This window comes from Arachis ipaensis, chromosome B06, assembly GCF_000816755.2.
Source record: "Arachis ipaensis cultivar K30076 chromosome B06, Araip1.1, whole genome shotgun sequence".
Classification (NCBI taxonomy): domain Eukaryota; kingdom Viridiplantae; phylum Streptophyta; class Magnoliopsida; order Fabales; family Fabaceae; genus Arachis; species Arachis ipaensis.
In genome coordinates this window covers 133,285,088-133,303,188 of record NC_029790.2, presented here as the reverse complement: position 1 = coordinate 133,303,188, position 18,101 = coordinate 133,285,088, and the positions used below count along the sequence as shown (strand labels likewise).

The following is an 18,101-nucleotide window of genomic DNA, read 5'->3' as shown; positions in this document are numbered from 1 at the left end:
GCACAAACAAACACAAAATTTTTTTAAAGTTTTTTTTTAAATTGCATTTCAATTAAGTTCAAATATTCTATTAAGAGACATACCAAACTACCAAAGTAGCCAAAATTGAATAGGGTTCATTCATTTACATATTTATTTATTTTAAAAATAAATCAGTTTTTACGAAAATAATATTAGATTATTATTTGATTACCAGCTAAAAATAGCCGGAAGAAAATGTATTATGAGTTGGTAGCCCAACTTGGTCATACACTATTGAGTGTTTCATGTTTTGCTAGAATAGTTTTATATTTGAATTTGCCCAAAATAGTTTGTACTTAACAAGGTAAAAAGAGGCCTAGGATTTGACGTTTCTATAAAGTTTGGACTACGAGAACCGGACCGATTATTGAACCGGTCAAGTGACTGATTCAATGGTTTAATAATTTAACTGAGATTGAACCGTGATCGAACCGATTTAATTAAATATATAGTAAAATTATAAAAAAATTCAATATGTAATCAAAAATTGAATATATCATTCAAAAATTAAACAAATTTTTAACTAAATAAAGACACTACTCATTAGTAATCATAATCATCATTAAGTATTCCATTGTTCCCATCATAAAGATAATCCATATTACAAAATTGAATATAACATTCAAAAATCCAGAATTACAGAATCCAGAATCCAAAATATTCTATATAGCATTCAAAATAAAAAATAAAAACTGAAAATCAGATTTTGAGTGGACATCAAATTGCAAAAGAGCCTTTTGTACTTTCTGTAACAAACAAACCACACAAGCAATCAACATCCATTGAAAATAAGTTCATTTGTTCATAGCAAAGTTCTGTTATAGGGTTTGGAGCAACGATGGGTTTGAACAATTGAACACACACTTATCTTCAATTGAAAACAAGATCATCCATTAAAAACTCTTCTTCCAATATCAAATCAGAGATAAATCCAGTTGAAGAGCACAAATATCTCAATTGCATATTGACACATTCATTCCCAACAAAGTACTACCAACAACTCAGAATTAGAAGAATTAGAAAAAATCAGGAACCAACAACTCAAAAATCAGAATTAGTATAACAAAACAAAGCTCAGAAATCAGAATCAATATAACAAGCCAAGTTTTTTAAGGTGGCTGCAGCTCTGATAGGGTTTCCAGAATCCAAACCAATATATCAATTCATAGTTCATACAATTCATATGGCATTCAACAGAGCAGAATTGAAATTAACAAAAAATTGAATAGAGCATAATTGAAAAGATAAAAAAATTGAAGAACAGAGCAGGGCAGACTTCTCAAATTCAACATACGTCAAATTTATTCTCAAGTTCAACATACAACAAGTTTATTCAACATTTGATTAATCATATAAAAAACAAAATTAAAAAATTAAAAAACAGAAGAACAGAAGCCCAGAACAAAAAACGAAAACAACACGAACAGAAGCCAGAAATCCAGAACTTACCGCAAGAGAAGCAGAGAACTGAAGGCCAGAAGCTCGAGCCTCGAAGTAGAGAACAAAATGACCCGCGACAGTGAACTTGCTCCGGCGTCTGTTTCGATTCACGGCGTCGGTTGTCCGTCGTCTGCAGAAGCTCCAGCCTCGAACTTAGGGTTGGGAGTGGGAGACTGGGAGTGTTCTTCGAAGATTTTGGGGGTTTAGGGTAAACTGGTCACGCGTTGAACTTCTTCAGCCTTCTTTTTTTTTTAAAGCCAAACGACGCCGTTTCATAAGCTGGGGGGAAGAACCGGTACTTTCTAAAACCGGGCCGATTTGCCAGTTAACTACCGATTCGGCCGATTTTTCTGCCGGTTTTTTGCAGCGCAATTTTGTAGGTAGACCGGACTGGCTAGGTGACCGATTTTCGATTGACCCAATTGAACCGGCCGATCCGGTCCGATTTTCAAAACATTGAAATAGGTTGTTTAAGAAAATTAAAAAACGAAGCAAATTTATCAAATGTCATACAAAGTTTAGGATCACAAGAACAATATTCAAATCAACTATTTTTTCTTTTAATACAACTAGCGGCTCAAATGGCACCGTAGAACCTAGTGATGGCAATGGGTCCCATGAGGGCGGAGACATGCTCCGTCCCCGTCCCCATGGCTGTGTTTGTTTCTGAGAACAGAACAAGACAAGACATTGAGAACAGGACAGGACAAGACACTAATAATGGACAGAGACACAAAATTTTGTGTTCTTGTATTCTGTGTGGTGATAAACTAAAACAAATTATGAAAATTCAATTTATTCTCATTTTTTTTCATTCAAAAATTTTGAGATAAAAAATATAATAATAAAAAATATAATTATAAAAAATTAACAAGAATAATAAAAGAAAAATGAAAAATAAGTTGTGTCCCTTGTTAGTGTCTCTGGACACATTGTCTCTGTCCATGTCTCTTCTGTCAAACACGATTTTGTGTCTCAGTGTCTCTGTAAACAAACGCAGCCCATAGTCCGCCCCCCGCCCCTGTCTCGGACATCGGGCATCAAGCATCGGTATCCGTCGGGAATCGGGGTCTCCAGAGATATCCGCGTACTTTAAAAGCTAAAGAAAATCGAAAAAAAAAAAAACAGAAAAATTTGAAATAAAAAAATAATTCTCAATTGTCAGTATAAATCCACAATAACTTCAACCATTCAATTCCAATTTCCCTTCAGCCACTGTGCATGAATTAGTAATTAGTTGGATAACAGTGCAGAATTGATTTATTAAAGCAAATACTATAGCTTCAATTAAATCAGAGGCACATATATGAGGCATAATCACAAGCAAGAATTTTCATCATTAGGACATAGATAACAACTAATATAAAATCACATAAATCATGGAAAATCACAGAAATATAAAATCACAGATATCACAACAATGCTATAATAATTAATAAATACTTTAAGGTAAATAAAAATCAAAGAAATCACAGAGGCTGACTTACCGGAAAGAAGAGCGGCCAACAGAGAAGAGGCTGCCGACGGCGATAGAGAACGAACAAACACGATTCTAACTATGACGATCTTGCTGGACGACGATGAAGATGATTCTCCTCGGGCTGGGTGAGGCACGCGATGACGACGTTCTTCTCGGACAGGTTTCTCAGGTGCGCAACAACGGTGCTGCGGTGACTTTCAGAGTGAGAGGAGGAAGCACTGAGAAGGGAGAGCGCGGCGGTGAGGGAGGACGAGGGTGGCAGACGGTGATGATAGGAGAAGTGGAGAGAATCTGTGGAAGGGTTTAGGTTTTGCTGAATCTGAGAAGAGAGGAAGTAACGGCAGGTAGGGATTTAGGTTTCCTGTTAAACTAATGAGAAACTTTTGGGACACTAATTTTTAGTATTTTATCAGCAACAGGATGCAAATCAACAAAATTAAAGACCGAATGTATCTTGAAACTTTCTATAGCCAGTCAGTTCACTCCTCTATTCCAAAATGTTTTTACTTTCTTTAAAGATCCAAAAAGTGTTTTTGCAAACCCATCATCACAGTCCAACAAGATTTCAAAAGCCATTTACTACTTCATGTTCAATAAAATTACATAGTACCCCTTACAAATAATTCAAAATAAAAGCAAGAACCTTTTGTGCCATTGGTTTTTGGGTTAAAACGAATGGACAAGAGAAAGAAAACCTGGGATATTTTGAGAAGAAAGATGAATTGGGAAATAATAATAAAAGAGGGGAATTGTTCAAACACAATTTTATTATTCAAATGAGGTGGCTGTTCCATAAAAGCATTTTTGTGAAAATGATATTATGAACCGTTAAATAGTTCAATCAAATATATTCAATCAAATATATTAAACTATCTAACAGTTCATAATGTCTTCATTGGAGTAACCACCTTAGAATTAAGGGGTAGACAAATTTCTCCATACATATCCTAACATTTGGAGTTACTCTCGATGTGAAACTAGCCAGGATATTTCTCAACAACTATTTCTATCACATGAAGATGGATAACAAGAATATGCCACAACCATTAAACAACTATTTTGAAACTCTGAAATATTTAAGAAGCTCATGCAGCAGTGGCACTCGAGTTTCGATCGCTAGATTTGTTTTTGCGGCCCCAAACAGGATTGGACACAATAAGCTGATGCGGCACAAGCCGTTTCTCACGCTTCGTGAGCTTGCGGAAATTGTGAACCTTCAACCTCGCAATCTTCGCCTCTTCTTCAGCGGTTATTTCTCTTACTACAACTGTTAGCCTGCATTCCGGTTTGACTTTGATGCCGGCTCTTCCTTTGGAATGGTAAGAAACTTTCTTCCGGAATAATCCTTTTCCAACAAACGCTTCGGCTGCAAGAAATATGAAACAGCATCAGCACGGATTTAAACAAAGTGGCTAAACAAATTAAGTTACACAATTGCAAAATTTGAAGCGTTACCAACAATGAGGCGCTCTGCATCCAATCCATGATTATTTACGGCATTTCCTTGGGCTTGAGTAATACCCTGCAGTGCTTATAACTTTAAAACATAAGTTTCAAATTCTGCATTTCCCAGCACAGATCATGGAAAAGGAGGAACAATCCCATAGAATTAGATAATGGTAATATTAAGGGGAAGAAGTGATGAAATTTTGGGAGCTGAAATATATGTAGGAAACAAACTACAAGTGCAGTGCGTAATAATAATAATAATAATAAAGGCAGCTCTATAGACAAGCACTAGAAAGGCCGCACCAAAAGGGCGTAATGTAGGCAGCCTAACATGATAATTACATAAGTAGCCAATTCCACGGCTTGAATGATGAATCCGTGACCTTGAGGCCACACGGAAACAACTCAACAACAACAACAATAAGGCCCTTGAAATTGTGGACCGAAGTGGAGGAGAAAAAATTGAACAATCCAGAAAGCCAAAAGAATGTAGAAAATGATAGAGGACATAAGGTAGCTAGAGAGAAAGCACAACAACATTGAAAGTATCTGAAGGTAAGAAAGAAGTTGATCTTTATGGTCTATTTTGTGAATGAATGAATCTGTGACTTTAGAGAGTTGCAGATATATTGCTAAGATACAAGGCTTAATGACCGACTACACCAACAGCTGAACTTGTTCTAAGGAAATACAAACTCTTGGTTAGAAACCAATGAGGACAGATAAATCAACAGCCTAGCCTTGATGCTGTATGGTGCTCTAGAAGAAGCAATTGAATACTCTTAGTTTTGTCTACACACAGAAATGAAAATACAGTGTAATACCACTTATTACCTGATATACAGTTCTTGAAGCTCGCTTTACTGTCACTTGCAATTGCAGCAATGCATCTTTAACCAGCATACCACGAACCAAAGCAGCAACCAAGTTGACCTTCTTAGGACTCTGAGAAAGCACGTTGAAAAATAAGGTAATCAGTCATATATGCTAACTGGACCACAGAAAAACAGAAACCCAGAAATTATGATCATGTTTCCATAGCATTCAATCCAAGGGTGGCTTTTCATTGACCAGAAAATTATGCTGACTGAAGAAACACAGAAAGTTTCTCAAAAAGTAGGCAGAGGCACCATTTGACTTGGTGACCTAGTATTCTCTATGGGCACGTTCAGAGATGCTCAACCAATAGTCTCAGGATGAAACAGATCATGTTATACTTTTCAGTTTTCAAACTATTGCTATGCTGCAGTCTCAACTAGCTAACATTGTATTTTAAGCAGTTACTTCAGAATGACCCATATTAACAGGGGAAAAAAATGATATCCATAAGCAATTCACGATATATTGGCAATTTGGCATTGACAAAATCACTGCAGCACCAAATGTTATGCTGTTAAAACTGAATTATCCATAATAATATAACAATAATTGTGAATGGCATGAAAGGCATTTCATAGTTAGTGTAAGCATTTGAGTTGAGTTGAGTTGTGTATCATATCGTCAAGCATGAAGTGCCCAATGGTTATAAGGCATTTCAAAAGTTCAGGAGTCTTCGAAAATCTTACTTCAAGATAAGCACAATGGCAGTGACTGAACCTGTTAAGCAGGAACAATTTCCTTGTCTAAATCATAATAGTTTTATTAAAAGCACCTTTCAGGATGAAAGATTGATGTTTTAATAGGAGTTTCTCTCTCAGACGTTTTTAGACACTAGAAACCTGCGCTTCAATCATATTTATTGTTTTTTTTTTCTCTTGTAAGAAGCATCTCTCAGTCCTCTCATTTTCTGATAGACTACTTCATAATAGGGTTGTCTTAATAAAGGGGTTCGTTTGTTGTTGCTTTTGGAAGAAGTACCATTTTCAAAACAGAGTCAAAGGCAGAAGTAGATATCATAGACATGCTTTTTTATTAAAATGAAATGGAATTAAACTATTTGAATGATAAGTACTCTTTAGCATAAATTAAAGAAAACCAATGAAATCAAAAGATTTGTGTCATGTCCATAATGTAAATTGAGCAATTACTTAAGAAATACAAGATAACAGAATTACACAAGGGAAAAAAACAAACCTGCTTTATTTTTGACATTACTGCTTGAACTCTTTCTTTCTTAACAGGTGTCTGCTTCTGGTCTTGAGCTTCTTTGCTACCCAAAAAGGAAGTTAAGGCTAACGGGGAGGAAGTTGGTGTTTGTTCCAGATCTGATGACTTAGAAAGCAAACAGGTAGAACCCGAAATTCCCTAAAACAAAAGAACCGTGTAAACTCCAACTATCTCTCAATAGAGTTTAAGTAGAGAGCTTATAACGTGATATGATCAGTCACAATGTAAATCAAAACCTGGGATTGGAAAGAATGATAAACAGGGCTACGAATTGAAATTGAGGGCAATAGTATTGTTCTTGCTGTCAACGTCGTCAGACCCTTACCTACGATGTACAGAAATAGGTTTTCTAAAGTATTTAATAAAACCTAAAAAAATAAGAGTAAAGCATGAGCAACTTCACATAGTTTGCAAGAAGGAAATAGTTAAAAACATAAATCACCAACCTTGGGGAGATGAGGTGGTAGCAGAGTGTGCAATTTGACGAAAAACTGGCAAGAAATGCCTTTGCCACTGGACCATGATTACAATGCACTCTTTCTGTAAAGTACAACCACAATATGAATAGGTTGTTTAAGGAAATTAAAAAACGAAGCAAATTTATCAAATGTCATACAAAGTTTAGGATCACAAGAACAATATTCAAATCAACTATTTTTTCTTTTAATACAACTAGCGGCTAAAATGGCACCGTAGAACCTAGTGATGGCAATGGGTCCCATGGGGGCGGGGACTTGCTCCGTCCCCGTCCCCGTCCCCGTCCCCATGGCTGTGTTTGTTTCTGAGAACGGGATAGGACAAGACATTGAAAACAGGACAAGACACTAATAGAGACACAAAATTTTGTGTTCTTGTATTCTGTTTGGTGATAAACTAAAACAAATTATGAAAATACAATTTATTCTCATTTTTTTTCATTCAAAAAATTTGAGATGAAAAATATAATAATAAAAAATATAATTATAAAAAATTAACAAGAATAATGAAAGAAAAAATAAAAAATAAGTTGTGTCCCTTGTTAGTGTCTCTGTGTACTTCCTATCAGGATGGACACAAAATACACTAATTCAGTGTCTCTGGACAAATTGTCTCTGTCCATGTCTCCTCTGTCAAACACGATTTTGTGTCTCAGTGTCTCACTGTAAACAAACGCAGCCCATAGTCCGCCCCCGCCCCATCCCCGCATCGGGCATCGGGGATCGGGGATCGGGGTCTCCAGAGATATCCGCCTATTTTAAAAGCTAAAGAAAAAAAAAAAAAAAAAACAGAAAAATTTGAAATAAAAAAATAATCCTCAATTGTCATTACAAATCCACAGTAACTTCAACCATTCAATTCCAATTTCCCTTCAGCCACTGTGCATGAATTAGTAATTAGTTGGATAACAGTGCAGAATTGATTGATTAAAGCAAATACTATAGCTTCAATTAAACCAGAGGCACATATATGAGGCATAATCACAAGCAAGAATTTTCATCATTAGGACATATACAACAACTAATATAAAATCACAGAAATCACGGAAAATCACAGAAATATAAAATCACAGATATCACAACAATGCTATAATAATTAATAAATACTTCAAGGTAAATGAAAATCACAGAAATCACAGCGGGAGAAATGCTTACCAGAGAGATGACGAGGGAGGAAGGTGAGGGACGGCGAGGTAAGCAGAGGCCGGAGAGGCGAGCCGGCGAGGTGAGCGACGGCGAAGAGAGAAGTGGAAGCGACGTGAGCTCGGTGAAAGACAGTGGCGAGGTGAGAGGTGAATGACGCGGGCTTGGTGAACGACGTCGGCTGTGACGATGCCGGCCGAACTTCTGGCCAACGGAGAGGAATGGGATGAAGGTGGCTGCTAGGGTTTGAGAGGATGGGGTAATGCTGCTGCATCATCACGTATCAGTTCAGTGATTTTAGTTCAGTGATTTTGGGTTAGTTGAATTTCTTATTTGATTTTTTATTTTTTTAGGTGAAAAAACTAAAACGCCATAGTTTAAGGGAGACAAAACTGATCAAATAATATTTTTCTAAAGTTTTTTTTTTTAAATTGCATTTCAATTAAGTCCAAATATTCTATTAACAGACATACCAAAGTAGCCAAAAATCCCAAAATTGAATAGGGTTCATTCATTTAGATGTTTATTTATTTTAAAAATAAATCAGTTTTTACAAAAATGATATTGGAATTATTGGTGAAAATTTGATTACCAGCGAAGAATAGCCTGAAGAAAATATATTATGAGCTGGTAACCCAACTTGGTCATACACTATTGCGTGTTTCATGTTTTACTAGAATGGTTTCATATTAGAATTTGCCTAACATGGTTTGTACTTAATATGGTAGAAAGATCTCTAAGTCTTTGAAAAGATTTTTGAAAAAAAAGTACTAAATCACTAAAATTTGTAATGCTGAACTTGTATGTTAATGAGATGAAAAAAGACAAAGTATATTTCTTGTCTTGAAATTTGATAAAAATTTTAAAAATATTGATAAATTTTATTTTGTTTTAATTTTTTTTAAAAAATTTTTATTTGTATCAAATATATTCCTGATGCTAATTTTTCAAAAAATTTAATACCAATTTAACAACAATTTCATAAGAATAATTTTTAACATAAACAAATCAAGTATAATTTTTATGCATTATTGTTAGATTGGTCTTAAATTTTTTGAAAAAATTTAGCCGTTGAGGATATATTTGATGCACATCGAAAATTTTTGAAACAAAGTTAAAACAAAATAAAACTTAGGGATATTTTTAAAATTTTTGTCAAATTTTAAAGATAAAAAATATACTTTACTCGATAAAAAATTAACAAAAGGATAAAGTGTTTAACATTCATATTTTTTCAAGAACCTGTAAATTTTATAATTCTTCAAGACAGACTTGATAATTTTTCCCTCCTCAAGAACTAATAAGTCTTCCATAAAATCTTTTCGAGAATTTATTTAGTATTTATTTTTAATCTAAAGACGTAGAAATTCATGGCAAAACACTTGGCAGATCTATTAGTTCTACCACTAAGGATTTGTAATCAACTTGAAACAGTAAAATTTAGGATTGTAATGTACAAATCAAATTACTAATTTGAACTTCAATTAGCATGCTTTTAAATTCCATTGTATTGTCTCAACTTTTTCTTTTCTTTTGATAAAATTACGTGTTTTGAATAGTTGCTGAAAGTATTTATGTTTTTGTAATATAAAACAAGTATTCATAGGTAAAATTTTAAGGCTTATTTATCCTTCCATCTAATAATGATTTTCACCTTACAGTTAAAATGGATTTCCATCTTGCTTCATGTAGGTATTCTACACTCTACAGTATATAACGAGAAATTGGAAGGGATTTGATAAATAGTTAAACTTAAAGCATAAAGTACTTGTAATCTTAACTAATCTCATATTTATTATTGTTATACATAGTTAATAAATAAAAAGCGGATTCATATGCACATTGATGCCTATGAATACACTAGCTGAGACTAACGAGTTTATTCAAACCTATGATTTACTGATTTTACATGCATACGAATATGTAACTTTAATAGCACTTAATTCTACTACCTGACCAATATTCTAAATTTTTTCCTTTTTTTTTTTTGGGTGAACTTTCCCTCTAGTTTATTAAGATGGAGAGGGGAAAGAGCAGATATGTGTTGTGGTTGTATGAAACTTAAGAGCATTGGATTATCATCATTATCATATTCAGAAGCAAAAGTCAGCAGCTGCAATGACTGTATAAATAGGAGGAGGAGTTTATGTACAACTAGAAATGATGAAAATGCTTGATGAAAGGAATGAGGGACTATGCGGTTGCAGCAGCTTGTTCTTCGGCGACCTGTGCTGCCGGCAGAAGGGTGCAGATGAGGTTGCGGTCGCCATACACATTATCAACACGCCCTGATAACAACCAACCATAGTTTTGAATTCATTAGTCTATATCTATTGGAGAGAGAGAAAATTATGGAAATTAAAATGACTGGTTATGGATATTTCTAGAGCATGCATTAAGGCTCCGTTTGGTTAATGTCCATGTCCATCAGAGACATGGACACGAGAGACATGGACACGGTGGTACGTGTACACCGTTTGTTTGCTGAGACATAAAATTTTAAAAGACACGGTTACACATAGATGCACATAAAAGACATGTATTTAGTGTATCTCTTTCAAGCCGTGACACTAAAACACAACCCATGAGACACAGATTTTTCCAATTCTATCCCTAATTATTTTTTAAAATTCCAACCATTGTCCTTTATCTTTAACACTTGAGTTGTTTTAGTTTGGGGATAAAATGGACTTTTGAATTAAATACATGTGTCTTGTGTATTATCACCAAACATGTTATAAAATTTGTGTATCTTTGTGTTCATGTGTATTTGTGTCTTTGTGTCTATGTCTCTATTTTTTTGAGACAACAACCAAACACTGCCTAAATGTTCTTAAGGAACACACAAGAGTTACCTGCAGTGAAGTTACAACTATAAATTATTGCAGGGTAACACTCATGTTTGTTGATCCTTAGAAAAGTAATAGAACTGTCCTACCTTTTTTTTTCATTATTCTGACCAATTCTTTGATGATGTAGCATTGATGCTTAGTATATCTTACAATAGAGACAAGTGAACAATCGTATAGTTACCTGTTGTAGGCCAGAACTTTGCGACGCGGAGCCAGGGAGCTGGGAAGGCTGCATATTCCCTGGAGTATGGTTTGGTCCATGCATCTCCCATGAGCAATGATGGTGGATGAGGAGCTCCCTGCAAAATATTTAAGATAATCACTCAAAAGTGCATGAATTAGGTTGAAATTGTAAACATAATATCTAGACAAGTATAAATAATCACTCTTCATGGGTTTGGGAAGGGTGAAAATTTTCAATGGAGGAGTTTGATGTGTTTCACTTGAAAGTTGAAACTCATCCGTGAAAATTTCCACCCATGTTGGGTTTGTTTGCTATGTTGGTAAAAAATGAGGGATTCATTTTCATGAATAGGCTCCGTATGTAAAATCAAACAGAGTTTATCAACGAAATTTTACCCCCATTTTTGCCAATATGAGATGCAATCTAAAGAAGTATTTTTCTTCTCATTAATATTATCAGAGTTGAGAGAACAAAAGGTTTTTTACCTTGAGCACATTGTTGTTAATGTCAGCTTTTCCTTTCTCTATCTCAGCAATTTCTTCTCTGATGGAAATAAGAGCATCACAGAACCTGTCTAACTCAGCCTGCAATGAAAATTAGTTGAATAAGAAAAAGACATCACAACAAAGAAACTTCAAGGAAAAGTGGACATAATTAAAAATAGAGGTTTTTTTCAGAAAGGTCTACCTTGCTTTCACTTTCAGTGGGTTCAATCATGAGTGTGCCAGGTACAGGCCATGACATTGTTGGTCCATGAAAGCCATAGTCCATGAGGCGCTTTGCAACGTCTTCAGGCTCTATTCCAGCAGTGTTCTAAAATTGAAATCGCATACAGAGAATCAGACATGAAGAGTTCTGGCTAATTGAGAAAAGCAACTTCAAGTTATCAAGTGATCCTACCTTAAAGCCTCTTAAGTCAATGATGAATTCATGAGCAACAGTTCCATTGACTCCACGGAAAAGAACAGGGTAATGATTCTGTGTACATCAAAGTATATGTGAAAACAAGTTTTAACAACTCATAAGAAGAATAAAAAGTCATAGGGAAAAGCAGCACAAATTATCTATAAGAAAGCACAAACCTCCAATCGTTTCGCCATGTAGTTCGCATTCAAAATGGCTATCTTTGATGCATCGGTGAGTCCTTTCGAACCCATCATGGCAATGTAAGTGTAGGAGATTGGCAATATGAGTGCTGAGCCCCAAGGTGCAGCAGAGATGGTACCAAGAGGTTGAGAGTTCTCTGGGGCGGGAATTCCACCAGTGGGTACCTTCATTATGATATCAGATAATTAAATACAAAGAAGACCAAAGATTTTATTAACATCAACTTAAAAAAATGGTTTATCCTAAAATAAAAAAAAAAAAAATAAAAGGATCTCAGTTCAATAATTCATAAAAACCATCTCTTCTAAAATCATGAGCTGTTAGGAAGAGGTACATAAATAGTTTTAAGTAGCTGCTTAGATGCATATAAAGGGTTTTATATCTATTAGATCATATACAAGGAGTAACAATGTCATCCAGTTTGGTGGAAGAAAAACTAAGGACTCTATTAAAAGTTAAAATCATGTGCTTTTAGTGAAATAACTAAAATCATGCATGTATATTACACAAAATTTCATCATAACCAAATAAAAAGGGCTTACCACAGGGTGTGAAGGTAAAAATGGTGCCAAGTGTTTCTTTACACCAATTGGACCCATACCAGGGCCACCTCCTCCATGAGGGATGCAAAATGTCTTATGGAGATTGAGATGGCAAACATCTGCTCCAATCCAACCAGGGCTTGTAAGACCCACCTGCAAATACAAACATTACAAACATCATTCAAAGTTAGGCACGACTGCGCAAATTGTTTCCTTTTCGATCAACATGATATGTAGACGAGCCTTGTTATTTGAACCCATTTTTCAGACACTAGACACCACACTCACAAAAGTCATGCAGGACCCATCATTACAAGATTATCTATCTTCTTACACAATACATTCTTTTTCCCACTTGGTATCTGGTGTCAACCAAGACTTGGCGTTCAAGAAACAATTTGTATTCAGAACGGGGCTACAATTACATAAGTTGTATACTGTCAAGTTTTAGAACACTATAGGGGTTAAGATTTTGAATTAACATAACTCACAATTTGGATAGACCAGAAAAAAAGGAGAGAAACTGGTTTCATGTTACACAAACGTACATGAAGGTAAAATATGCATATAAAAACAAACCTGTGCATTCATATTGGCACCATCCATGTATACTTGGCCTCCATTATCATGAATAATCTTGCAAATCTCATCTATACCCTCTTCATAAACACCATGGGTTGAGGGATATGTTACCTACAATCAAATCATAACCAAACTTAGTGTAAAAAAGGCTCAAAGTTTGACAATAATGTCAATTTGCCGATATAACTAGAATATACAAGTATCAATCTATAGGAAGCAAATTTTACCATAAGTGCTGATAAGTTGTCCTTGTGAGTTTCAGCGGCCTTCCTCAACTCTGCAATGTTAATATTACCCTTGGCATCGGTTCCCACAGAAACAATTTTCATGCCACACATGGCAGCACTGGCAGGATTTGTACCATGTGCCGAGACAGGTATAATGCAAACATTGCGGTGGTGGTCTCCTCTTGCCTGCAGTTTCCAATTTCCAAAATAATTAAGAACCATTGCAGGAATTTATTTAAGCAACATTAAAAAACAAAAAATTGATCTTTTATAAATATATAGCAAGAGACAATAGCACAACTGAAGGTTATCAATTATCGGATGAAATGAACAAGTACAATGTTAAATAAAAATGTCAAATACTGCTTTGGAATGTAAGTAAATCAGAAGAGTCATAAATTAACTCATAAATTGATAAAAAATCCTTTCCAATAGCAAATATTTTCCATAAAAGTTAAGCAGACATATTTAAAATGAGCCAAGTCATCATACCAAATGATATGCTCGAATAACCATCAGCCCAGCATACTCTCCTGCAGCTCCAGCATTTGGTTGCAAAGAGAAGGAGTCAAACCCGGTGATGGTACACAGCAAGTCACCCAAATTGTCGAACATTTCCTGACACCAAATTTTATTGTTTAGACACAGAAAATAAAATAAAAAAATCCCTTCTCTCCCATATTTTCAGGCCAAAGATCATTTATAAGAATCTAAAAAGAACCATTTGAACATCTAACTAGCTACCTGATAACCTTGAGCCTGTTCAGTTGGTGCAAAAGGGTGAATATCAGTGAAGCTGGGCCATGTTACTGGCATCATCTCAGTTGTTGCATTCAACTTCATAGTACAAGATCCAAGTGGAATCATGCTGTGGCATAATGAGAGATCCTTGGATTGTAACCTATGAATGTACCTGAGTAACTCATGCTCAGTGTGGTACCTATTAGAACAAAATAAAGTTGAGGTAAGTTTCTAAAAATGTAACCAGAGGAATTATATTCAAATTCCATATGAAGGGATTACGTGTTGAAGATAGGGTGCGTCAGATAAGGGCTCTCCCTAGTTAATCCAGAAGGAATCGCAGACTCGACTTCTGGCGCAAGAGAAGCAGCTGTGAAGGAAACCTGTGTATGAACAAACATTTTAGAGGGACTTACAATAATTCAAGATTAATGATACAATTGATAGTTATAAAAAGGATACATCATATTATATATTAATCATACTTACTGGCTTGCCACCAGCAAAGACTTTGAAAAGTGTATCAACATCCTCCAATGAGGTTGTTTCATCAAAAGCAACGGTTATCTGAAAGCAACCAAGCTCAATAATCCAAAGACAAACAAATGATATTAATTGATTTGAGTTGCAACAAAAATAAACACTTACAGTTTTTCCATCTACAACTCGCAAGTTTATTTCACTTTCCACAGCAGCATCAGCGATTGCGTGGGCATTGGGAACCTTAACCTTCACAGTGTCAAAGAAGGGAAGACCCTGAACTTCTACTCCAAGTTTCTTCAATCCCAGGGCAAATACACCAGCAAGACCATGAACACGTTGAGCAATGGTCTTAAGGCCTTCCGGTCCATGATATACAGCAAACATAGCAGCCATATTTGCAAGCAGCGCCTATGATAGTTATAAGAATCATTCATATGCCCTCATTAAAATAATTTAAGCATTTTGAAGAGATTGTATATGATATGATATCAAAGAATATATATAACTGAATAATATACAGGTTGAATGGTAAATAAGAGTACGTGCAATATCTGTGTGTCATGTTAGAAATATAATTAAATCATTTGTGTAACACTATGGTGGTGGTTCATTACACAGAACTTCCAAACCAAAATTGAACTGGAACAGAAATAGACACTTTAGAATTTACAAATTAAAACTTCTAAATAAGTTCTGAAGTCTTCACAGAGGACAACTATATAGCTAAAATTGGTTGAACCAAATCAGCAAAGTTACCTGAGCAGTGCAAATGTTGCTAGTAGCCTTGTCCCTCCGAATATGCTGTTCCCTTGTTTGCATCGCCATTCTCAAAGCCGACTTTCCAGAAGAATCAACACTGACACCAATAATCCTCCCAGGCATCATCCTCTTGTACTCTTGTGATGTTGCCAAGAAAGCGGCATGAGGCCCTCCATAGCCCATCGGAACACCAAACCTCTGAGCCGAGCCAACAACAATATCTGCCCCCAACTCACCAGGAGGCTTCAACACAGTCAGTGCCAAGAGATCACTGGCCATAACAACCTTAACCCCATGAGCATGTGCCTTCTTGATAAACTCCCCATAGTCCAGAATCTCACCCTCAGTCCCGGGGTACTGAACAAGCACACCACAAACATCACCTTTTGAGTAATCAATATCCTTAAGATCCACAGTGGCAACCTCAAGATCAAAACCAGCAGCCCTTGTTTTGCATATATCAATTGTTTGAGGATGACAGTTACTTGCAATAACAAAAGTCTTCTTCTTCCCTTTCTGGATGTTGTTACACATAGACATTGCTTCAGCAGCAGCAGTTCCTATTGAAAAATTAATTAATTAACAGAGAGTTATACATACATGATTACATGTTACATTCATAACCAACTAATAACACCCATCGATCGAGCATAGATATTCGCAGCCTTAGCTCAAAAGGCAAAGAGGCCGGAGAGGCTCTCACCCCTCACCTAATAAGTCTGCAAGATAAAGATGCCAGATTTGAATCTACCAATCAAATCCAAGACTCCCCTTCATAACTAACTACATAGCCTCACAAAGCAAGACTCACCCTTCATTTGTAAGTTGTAACTAGTATTTGCAGCCTTGAGTTGCAAGGCAAATAGGCAGGATTCAAATCCACCAACAGAATCTGTGGCCTCATATACAGTACCATCGTGCCAGGACTCAGAAGCAAAAACAAACAAAATTAATTAACTAACTAACTAACTCCCTCCTAACTGTCGGTAACAGATCTAACAAACTTTTAAAACAGTAAAATAACCGAATCGGCGGAGTTACCTTCATCAAGCAATGAAGCATTGGACATAGGCAAGCCAGTGAGATCAGTGATCATGGTCTGGAAATTAAGCAATGACTCGAGACGGCCCTGCGAAATCTCAGCCTGGTAAGGAGTGTACTGCGTGTACCAAGCAGGGTTCTCCATGATGTTCCTCAAGATGACAGGTGGCACATGAGTGTTGTAATATCCCATTCCAATAAAAGACTTGAAAACTTTGTTCTTCGACGCCAAATCCTTCATGTGCTCAATCATCTGGCCCTCCGTCAATCCTGCATCGAACTTAGAGAAGGCGAAGTCGTTGAGGCGAATGGATTTGGGAACGGTGGCGTCGATGAGGGAATCAAGAGAGTCGAAGCCGCAAGACTGAGACATCTTGCTCTGTTCTTCTTTGGTAGCGGAGTTGTGGCGGCGTGGGAAGGTGTCGCTGGGCTGGAGGGCAGTAACGGAAATTCGGCGAGTTTGTTGTTGAGAGAAATGATGGAATGATGCTCTGTTGCGGAGAACAGAGGGAGTTACGGTGGAGACGCATCTGGACGGAGAGTAGAGAACGGGGGAAGAAGAGGAAGAGTTGGAGAGAGGCTCGTGGTGACGGTGCTGTTTTGTTTGAGAGAGGAGGCGCTTCAGAATGGCGCGGTTTGCGAGCCTCCTTGCACGTTCCATCAATGAATGCAGAGATTCAATCGATACAATGAAAGAAATGAGATTTGTCTTGAGCTTCTTCTTCTTCTTCTTATTATTATTATGTTACGATTACGATTCCATTGGAGTGTGTGAAGTGAGTGGAGGATGGTGGATTGGACCTCCCGATAATATAGTGTGGTTCCTGGCTACAAATCTATCAATTTTTTTTTTAAATAAAATAAAACTTTTAGCTTTTATTTATTTTTGCATGAAAAGTGAAAACAGTCCGTATAAAAAAATAGTTGATAATAAATTAGATATTTATCATTTTTAATTTTTTTTTTGTTAAGGTGAAAATGTAATACAGTTATTTTTATGTGAAGTTATTAATTAAAGAGTAAAATATCGTTTTTATCCTCAACATTTGGGATAAGTCCTATTTGTGTCCCTAACATTTAAATTGCTATATTTGTATCCTTAACGTTTATAAAAGTGACTCAATGTTATTCTACTATCAATTATATTAACAAATCATATTATATTTTTCAATTATTCTCACTTGGATACATTCATTCTCAATTAAGTCTCACTTGGATGTGTTCGATTTTAATATTATACTCACTATTTGTGTTTAGATTCAATTATATCCTTATAAGAGTGAATTATGTAAATGTTGTAGGAATTAGTTTCAACATTTGATGAACTATTTTTCGGAGTAAATCATCGATTGTATCCCAGATATTTGTATTCTAACTTCAAGAAGAGATCTCATGATGTGTAATTGATGCCAGGATAACATTGAATCACTTTTACAAATGTTAGGGATACAAATAGGACGATTTAAAC

At 35.8% G+C, this 18,101-nt stretch overlaps 3 protein-coding genes across 4 annotated transcripts in view; all 3 read right to left on the bottom strand.

Annotated features, from left to right (window-relative positions):
- LOC107605507 overlaps positions 1-1,686 on the bottom strand; it is a 4,534-nt gene extending 2,848 nt beyond the window's left edge. Inside the window, exon 1 of the mRNA XM_016307402.2 lies at positions 1,471-1,686. The gene's annotated coding sequence lies outside the window, so the exon portion shown is untranslated. The remainder of the gene's footprint in view (positions 1-1,470) is intronic.
- On the bottom strand, positions 3,763-8,404 carry LOC107605505. The gene is made up of 8 exons (XM_016307397.2): positions 8,128-8,404; positions 7,637-7,737; positions 6,943-7,036; positions 6,733-6,821; positions 6,464-6,634; positions 5,225-5,335; positions 4,397-4,463; positions 3,763-4,307 (listed from the first exon to the last, which is right to left on the bottom strand). Exons 1-8 carry the CDS (start codon positions 8,390-8,392, stop codon positions 4,027-4,029), a joined length of 1,179 nt encoding a protein of 392 aa, XP_016162883.1. The 5' UTR covers positions 8,393-8,404; the 3' UTR covers positions 3,763-4,026.
- LOC107605503 (glycine dehydrogenase (decarboxylating), mitochondrial) lies at positions 10,064-17,294 on the bottom strand. Of its 2 annotated transcripts, none has more exons than XM_016307395.2 (16): positions 16,634-17,294; positions 15,590-16,152; positions 14,999-15,241; positions 14,840-14,917; positions 14,633-14,733; positions 14,354-14,549; positions 14,102-14,227; positions 13,610-13,795; positions 13,380-13,493; positions 12,801-12,953; positions 12,234-12,422; positions 12,052-12,129; positions 11,839-11,964; positions 11,637-11,735; positions 11,149-11,266; positions 10,064-10,403 (listed from the first exon to the last, which is right to left on the bottom strand). In XM_016307395.2, the coding sequence occupies exons 1-16, from the start codon at positions 17,292-17,294 to the stop codon at positions 10,309-10,311; spliced, it is 3,126 nt and encodes a 1,041-aa protein (XP_016162881.1). In that variant the 3' UTR covers positions 10,064-10,308. The 2 variants fall into 2 exon arrangements, with proteins under 2 accessions (XP_016162881.1, XP_020960915.1); XM_021105256.1 differs by lacking the exon at positions 16,634-17,294 and adding an exon at positions 16,404-16,425.

What these genes read in the sequence shown, in the direction of transcription:
- LOC107605505 (XM_016307397.2), bottom strand. Translation starts at nt 8,392, where the DNA reads ATGATGCAGCAGCATTACCCCATCCTCTCAAACCCTAGCAGCCACCTT. An exon ending in CCTCCCTCGTCATCTCTCTG is followed by an intron (nt 7,738 to 8,127) that starts GTAAGCATTTCT and finishes TTTTTTCTTTAG; the next exon opens with CTTTTAAAATAGGCGGATAT. An exon ending in ATCATTCTTTCCAATCCCAG is followed by an intron (nt 6,635 to 6,732) that starts GTTTTGATTTAC and finishes CTTTTGTTTTAG; the next exon opens with GGAATTTCGGGTTCTACCTG.
- LOC107605503 (XM_016307395.2), bottom strand. Translation starts at nt 17,294, where the DNA reads ATGGAACGTGCAAGGAGGCTCGCAAACCGCGCCATTCTGAAGCGCCTC. An exon ending in ACATGGCGAAACGATTGGAG is followed by an intron (nt 12,130 to 12,233) that starts GTTTGTGCTTTC and finishes TGATGTACACAG; the next exon opens with AATCATTACCCTGTTCTTTT. An exon ending in CCACTGAAAGTGAAAGCAAG is followed by an intron (nt 11,736 to 11,838) that starts GTAGACCTTTCT and finishes TTTTCATTGCAG; the next exon opens with GCTGAGTTAGACAGGTTCTG.